Genomic DNA, 6,499 nt, shown 5'->3' with positions numbered 1-6,499 from the left:
GCCAGAAGACAGCAGCTGCACGGAGAGGAGGAATCATGGCTCTTTATTGACGTCTGAAGGTGATGTGGCCCCAGCCTTCAAGGCTAAGACTAGGAGGGGGCGAAGCTCCCCCCAGGTTCAATACCAATAGACTTTCTTGTGTCTCCGAGTCTCCTGGATCCCCATTGCCTCCATCACCTCTTCTTCCAGTGTCTTCAGACGGGGCACATAGGTTCTTTCTAGAGCATCTTCCACTGATGTGTCTTTAGGGCCATCTGTTGAGGAAGGAAGACAAGTGGGAGGTCTTAACATCTTTTATTCCCACTTCGGTCACCCCCACCCCCACCCCCACCTTCCTGTCCATCCCCAGCCTCACCAATCCATGTTTCAGGGACGATGCCGTCCGCTCGGGGAAATTCAGGTTTGGGAATAATTCTTCCTGATCTTGTGGAGACTCGGACCCGCTCTCCTGCCTCAGTGAACCTCCACTCCACCTCAGTGGGTTTCCTAGTGGGCGGAAGAGGTGAGCCTGGCCTGGGAGCCAGGTTTCCCTGCTGCTCTGAAACCTAAGATTCAATGGCTGGAAATACTGAGGTCACCATCTTGTTTCACTGCTACCTCTGCACTGGGATTGCCTGTAGGGTCATGTCCCACAAGATGACCCCTCTCAACTTCCAGAGCATCCCAACCACCATTCAGACGATGGAAACCATCTGACCAGAACCCCCCGTGCTTGCCTGTCCACAGGATCCACAAGTTTGACCTGGTTGTGGAGCAAGGGTGCTTCGCTAGGGATCATGGTTCCTCGGTAATCCTTGGTCCTGCCAATGTAGCGGTAATGCTGTCCAAAAGAGGGGGTTATCAGAAACCAAAGGGAATGAAGGCAACTTGGCTACGGCGGCCCTGAGCATCGGTCCATGTTGAAGAACGGAAGGCTCAGCGGTCTCACCGTGCCCGCAGCCAGCGCCAGGCCCTGTGCGGCTCTTACTGACAGGGATGGATGGGACAGGCTTCCTGAGCATCCACCACCCCACGCCTCACTTACTGTATTCAGCCCCTCCAGGACCACCCAGTTTCGTTCCCGGATGACTTGAACCACTTTGCCTTGCTTCCCGGCATCCTTGCCTCCTAGAATCTCCACCTGTGGCAAGACATGAGGGTCAGGGAGGAAGATCCTTCCCCAGGAGCCCCACCACCACTCTACCCGCCCTGAGGTTCTCACCCTATCCCCGCAGAACAGATGCCAGTCTTCATCAGAAATGGGTTCCACAGCCACGGGGCGCCGCCGGGTCCCTGGCGGGTTCCTCCTCTTGTCTGCCATTGTACCTGGGCGGCTCATCCCATAGCGGTAGTTGGGGGGCAAAGTGACCTTGGATGCCAAGGCCAGCAGGGCCGAGAGACGCATGGCTGAAGGCTGTGAGAAATCCCCGGGCCAGGGAAGGACCCAGAAACCTTCCTGGTCAGCGCTGGGGTAGACAGGGGGACAAAGAAGCAAAGGAAGGGATTTTTTGTAAGTATTTACTCCGTTGCTCAATGGGCCTCATCTCGTTGAATCCCCATATTATATCACCTTCATTTTACAAATGAGAAAATAGAGCCAGAGAGGTTAACTGACTTGTCCATGGCCGTAAAGCTACTCTGCAGGAGAATCAGCATTCAAACCCACATATATCTGACTCCAAAGTCCAAAGAGTTCATTGAGGCCAGGAATCATATTATCTAGCTCACCCCTGAATTCAACAGATCTCAGTAGGGCGTGGCACATAGTAGGTACACAATAAAAAGTTATTGAATAAATACACAAACAGCAGGATAGGAAGAAAACAGGTAATGGAACAAAACACTAGCATAAGGCCAAAAAAAAACACCAGGCAGTTATGAAGTATAACAAACAGGGAACAGAGGTAAAACTGTTATTAAAATGTTCCTACATTACTTCCAATTCCTATCTTCCGTCAGGAAAAGACCACTCCTAAGACAGCTTCTTTTCTAAAAGAAGAGGACCCAGAGCCAGACTCTAGGATTATGATGAACTAAATCAACAGGGTGGTGGAGAACTGACGGCAAAAGTTAAGTGCTTCTGTTTATTGAGCATTTGCTACCTGCCAGGTGCCATCTAAGCGCTTTCCTGTATTGTATCATGTAAGAAAGGAGGCAGCATTAACCTTGTTGTAGAGCTAAGAATGAAGCCAAGTCTCAAGTACAAATAAAGTCCACTGCAATGGCATAAACATGTCTGGACGGGGAGTTAGATGGTCTAGGTCAGGGGTCCTCAAACTTTTTAAACAGGGGGTCAGTTCACTGTCCCTCAGACCGTTGGAAGGCCGGACTATAGTTTTAAAAAAAAACTATGAACAAATTCCTATGCACACTGCACATAACTTATTTTGAAGTAAAAAAACAAAACAGGAACAAATACAATATTTGTATTTGCATGTGGCCCGCGGGCCGTAGTTTGAGGACCCCTGGTCTAGGTTTTAGTTCCTACTTCACCTTATTCTGTGACCCAAGGCCACTTAACTTCTGAGCCTGTTTCATCATCCATAAAACTTTACAGGCTTGTTGGTGTCATTCAAATTATTTGTAATAGTTCAAGAATAATGTAAGCAGTATTATTCCTTTTGGGTAAATTTAAAAAAAATGTATTCTGGTACAGGCATAAATATTTATCGGAAGGAATTAGGAAATAACTCCAGTTTTGGGGAGAGGAACAGTTTGGGAGGGCTCTTTCCATCTGTTCCTTACCACGACGTTTGCATTTCTTAACCATGGGTAGTTTTAAAAAATTGTTTATCTAAACAGACATTTCTTTATACTTCTCAATATGAAAAAGGCCTAACGTTATTTTGAATGTTAGTTGAACGTGAGGGTCTTAATGCTCCCATTCAGAAGTAACAAACGGTCTAGTGAGCACGACTATGAGAACCAATGCTGGGAACTTCACTCTTGCTGTCATTTGGTCTTCACACTGCCCTGTGAGACCAGGAAACCGAGGCCCCGAGAGCTGTGTGCCTGTCCCAGCTCACACAGCTAGACGGGCAGAGCCCATCCTAAGACCCACGACTCCTGCAAAAAGTCCTTTAGCTTCAGCCATTCTAAATCTGAAGCTCTGGGAGGAGACCCCAAAAGCGAACCCCCCTCTCCATACCCTGGAGTGGTTGGTGTCTCTTTCACAGTAAAGCGCCGTGCAAGGCAGTGCCTGGTGGCGCGTCTGCCCTTCAGGCCCCAGCTCCAAAGGCTTTCCCGCCAGCCCCATCCCAGGTGCGGGCATGTCCCAGCAGTGGGCAGCACCCACCCGCTCCAAGCTTCCGGTGCAGGGCAAATCCAGGCGATAGCACTGAGCAACAGCCCGGGAAACGGAAGGCCTTTACCGCACCCACCTCCCCCACGAGCCCAAGGCTGTCAACATCCCCAAGCTGAGCGGGCCTCACCTCCACTACCCGTTGCACCGCGGCCCTTCCGCCTGTTACCTCTTGCATGTGGGCCCCAAGTCCTGCCCGTCCCCGTCCCTCGGCTTTCTGGGAAATGTAGTCTTACCGGAGAGCGGAAGCTCAATCAATCTAGCCTCTCTGCATGCTGGGAGTTGTAGTCCGCCGCTACGAAGCAAGCTGAAACAGGAAATGGGGTCGGATAGGAAATCAAGGAAGCGTAAGCTCACCGCGAAGCACCACGGGCGTTGGAGGCCAAGCGCGATAGGCTGCCGCCCCGGGCTCAACCCTGAACAAGCTGTGTGGGCTGCTGGGAATTGTAGTTGAGACGATGGCTCCATTTTCTACATGATTGTGGCTTCCAGTTTAAAGCAGAGAGCCACCCTTTCCAGGCAAGGCTACGGATAATACTCTTCCCACACGCTCTTCTCTGCCGGTGGCGGCCGAGGCAGATTAAAACACTGTCAGCCAATGATCTGGTCACGAAATGTCAAATCCGCCAGGATCCGCATATGATCGATGATCTCATCCACCCGGGAAGATTCCACCTACCAACCCCCTCGCCTCTGATCACCAGTGAAAGGTGCCTGTTTACTCAGCTCTTGGGTGTCAGTTACTTCCACAGCCAACCCAGATGCCCCACTTCCATGGTCGTGTGGGCTGTGCCTGGTATCGACACTGACACCTCCATCGTTTGCACTTTTACCTTTTCAGGTGCTTATGGAGAAACCTGTGTTAAACAGTGACTGGGCCAGAGAAGTAAAACGAAATAGTGTATTGTGACTTTGCCTTCATGCAGAACTTTGGACATTTTGAACAGCCTGAGAATGAAGGAGAGGCTGATACCCCCTACCTCAGTCTGAAAGTTAATTTGGAAATCATTTGTATTCCCCTTCTCCTCTCCCTCTCAATAGACCCCCCAAAAATCAGTCAGAATCCAGTGTAGTAATCAACAAGTTTATTTTCCTAGAACTGAAATTGTCTACGGTTCTCAGAGCTAAACTACAGTCAGCAATTTTTCATCAGAGCCCTAGGGAGAGGGAGAGGGGCACGAGATGGAAGAGGCAGAGAGACCCCGAGAAAGAGGCTGGGAGGGGCACTCACTTCCCTGCCTCTCAGTGGGTACAATCGGATCTGGTGAAACACGGAGGGAGCCGGGTGGGAGCGTGTGGGTGGGAAATGACACCAGGAGGGACACCAAAGCCCCAACTACAGAAGGAGCGTCATCAAGCCCTAGCAGAAGGGGAGCCTCCCAGTGCACCTCAGAAACGAGGGCAACAGCGAGGAAGAAAAGAGCGGAGTGGGGGCCACACAGAGGGATAGGGATCTTTAAATTTTTTTTTAAATTTTCTTTTATTAAAAACATTTCCTAAAAAATGTGTCTCTCCTTTATGTCTGGGTGACATGTGACTGCAGGCTGGCCTTGAGCACTGTGGGGAGAGGGAAAGGGCAGTGAGGGGTCTCCCCAGGGCATCACATCTCTGGCCCAAGATCTAAAAGGAGAAGCTACTCCTCAACACTCCCACCGAAGCTGAGCGAAGTCGGCCCTTCAGATCCCAAGTCCATGGGCCAAACAACTGGAAGCCCAAAATCTTTTGATGAATAACTACAACTCCCAGAACTCCTGGGGTTATCAGCAAAGGGAAAAATGGGTGTTATCCATCATCGAGGGAGGCCCTCCCCTGCAAGCTGTCCCACTTTCCGTGAATCTAGGCAGCTGAGATAACAGGTGTCGGAGGAAGGGACAGGAGCTCAAGAAGATGCCGTCCTCCTGCCCACTCCCCACCCCGATCTGAGGACTGTCCCTCTCAGGGCCCAGAAGCCCACCCTTGCCATTTACCCTCCATCCTTTTTACTCCTAACTCTGACCCAAACCAACCCAGAGACCCAGAATGCCTGGGGGAGGGGCAAAAGGGTGTAAGGAGATGAAAACAGCTGGTCCAGAAACCCTGGGACCCAGATCCAGGCAGGGAGGGACATAGTGGCCTCATCTCAGCCCATGGAGCAGAAGACATAGCCCTGACTCAGATCCCAGCGGTGTGGGGGCATGGAGGTCGATCTCCGGGGACCGGGCTTGGGGAGGGAGAGTGAGTGGAAGAGAGCAGGTGGGGTGGGGAGGGGTTCCCAGTTTGCAGGCCATGGCCAGTTTCCCCAGTAGCACCCAGACAGCAGCAGGAACGGGGCAGGGGCTCCTCTTGAAACATTGGTGGCTACAGGCTGTGAAGGAGGGTTAGAGGGGAGAAGGGTTAGTGATGAGGCCTTGGCCTGCCCTCGCCCCAGCCAGTGCCATCTCCTGGCCAAGTCCACCCGGCCTCCCGAGAGGCGGCTGGGCCCTCCCAGGTCAGGGCGCACTCCTCGCCAGAGGCGGCTGGGCCCTCCCAGGTCAGGGCGCACTCACCTCTCGTGATCTCTGATGCCTGGGACCTCAGCATCTTCCTTGGCAGCCTCTTCCTCCTCTTCCTCTGGAGGAGGCTCCCGGCCAGAGCTGGGCTCCGAGGGGGTGCTGTTCTTCTCCACCTCCACAGGGAAGGGCCGCTCACCCTCCAAGTTGGCCACCTCCTTCTCCTCCCCTTCAGGATCTTCTGCCTCTTTGGGACGTTTCGGGGAGTCCTAGAGATGGATGAGGTGGGCTGAGGCTCGAGAGGGAGGATGGCAGCCACCTGCCTGGGCCTCCCCCTCCTTTCTCCAGAGGCTCCTCCCTGGATAGGCCAGTCCCTGCCCAGCCTTCTGCTTCTCAGCAAGGGACTCCCCAAGACGAGGGGCCCGGCCTCTCTCAGACCGGGAATCCAGCCCCGGGGCCCCAGGGAGGCCAGTTACCTCCAGCAGGTCCCCTGCTCTCCTTTTCAGCGCCCCCTTCTCATTCTTCTCCTTGGTGGGCTCGTCGATGACCAGCTTCCCTTCCTCATCACTGCTACCCTCGGTGTTCCCCTTCTTGTCACCGTCGCCCTCTGCGGCCTCAGGCTCCGGCTCCGGCTCCGGCTCCTCCACGCAGCTCTTTTTCTGGGAGGACTGTGGCAGTGACAGCAGAGGCTGAGTGGCACCAGTGGCTGCCCAGGCTCGGCCCCCTCCCCAGACCCCTCCCTCAGCCACTC

The 6,499-nt window shown here is 53.3% G+C and overlaps 2 protein-coding genes across 5 annotated transcripts in view; both read right to left on the bottom strand.

Annotated features, from left to right (window-relative positions):
* Positions 1 to 24: 24 nt before the first annotated feature.
* MRPL24 (mitochondrial ribosomal protein L24) lies at positions 25 to 3,500 on the bottom strand. Of its 3 annotated transcripts, none has more exons than XM_006097782.3 (6): positions 3,411 to 3,500; positions 1,202 to 1,445; positions 1,025 to 1,120; positions 717 to 820; positions 356 to 486; positions 25 to 254 (listed from the first exon to the last, which is right to left on the bottom strand). In XM_006097782.3, the coding sequence occupies exons 2-6, from the start codon at positions 1,382 to 1,384 to the stop codon at positions 118 to 120; spliced, it is 651 nt and encodes a 216-aa protein (XP_006097844.1). In that variant the 5' UTR covers positions 1,385 to 1,445; positions 3,411 to 3,500; the 3' UTR covers positions 25 to 117. The 3 variants fall into 3 exon arrangements, with proteins under 3 accessions (XP_006097844.1, XP_023617356.1, XP_014319009.1); XM_023761588.1 differs by lacking the exon at positions 3,411 to 3,500 and adding an exon at positions 3,275 to 3,384; XM_014463523.2 differs by lacking the exon at positions 3,411 to 3,500 and adding an exon at positions 3,128 to 3,266.
* An 848-nt stretch (positions 3,501 to 4,348) lies between these two features.
* The window catches only part of HDGF (heparin binding growth factor), a 3,213-nt gene continuing 1,062 nt past the window's right edge, over positions 4,349 to 6,499 (bottom strand). Inside the window, exons 3-5 of one of the 2 annotated variants that reach the window (XM_023761589.1) lie at positions 6,225 to 6,437; positions 5,806 to 6,017; positions 4,349 to 5,624 (exon numbers count right to left, since the gene is read on the bottom strand). In XM_023761589.1, coding sequence (XP_023617357.1) covers positions 5,618 to 5,624; positions 5,806 to 6,017; positions 6,225 to 6,437 — 432 coding nt within the window. In that variant the 3' untranslated portion in view covers positions 4,349 to 5,617. The remainder of the gene's footprint in view (positions 5,625 to 5,805; positions 6,018 to 6,224; positions 6,438 to 6,499) is intronic. The other variant, XM_014463524.2, reaches the window with a different exon arrangement.

This window comes from Myotis lucifugus, unplaced genomic scaffold (genome assembly GCF_000147115.1).
Source record: "Myotis lucifugus unplaced genomic scaffold, Myoluc2.0 scaffold_211, whole genome shotgun sequence".
Taxonomy (NCBI): Eukaryota; Metazoa; Chordata; class Mammalia; order Chiroptera; family Vespertilionidae; genus Myotis; species Myotis lucifugus.
This window is presented reverse-complemented; position numbering and strand designations above follow the sequence as displayed.

Excerpts from the sequence above, each read along its gene's own strand:
- MRPL24 (XM_006097782.3), bottom strand. The coding sequence starts at position 1,384 with ATGCGTCTCTCGGCCCTGCTGGCCTTGGCATCCAAGGTCACTTTGCCC. Across the intron at positions 1,121-1,201 it reads ATCTGTTCTGCGGGGATAGG|GTGGAGATTCTAGGAGGCAA; the intron begins GTGAGAACCTCA and ends GTCTTGCCACAG. Across the intron at positions 821-1,024 it reads TCCTGGAGGGGCTGAATACA|CATTACCGCTACATTGGCAG; the intron begins GTAAGTGAGGCG and ends TCTTTTGGACAG.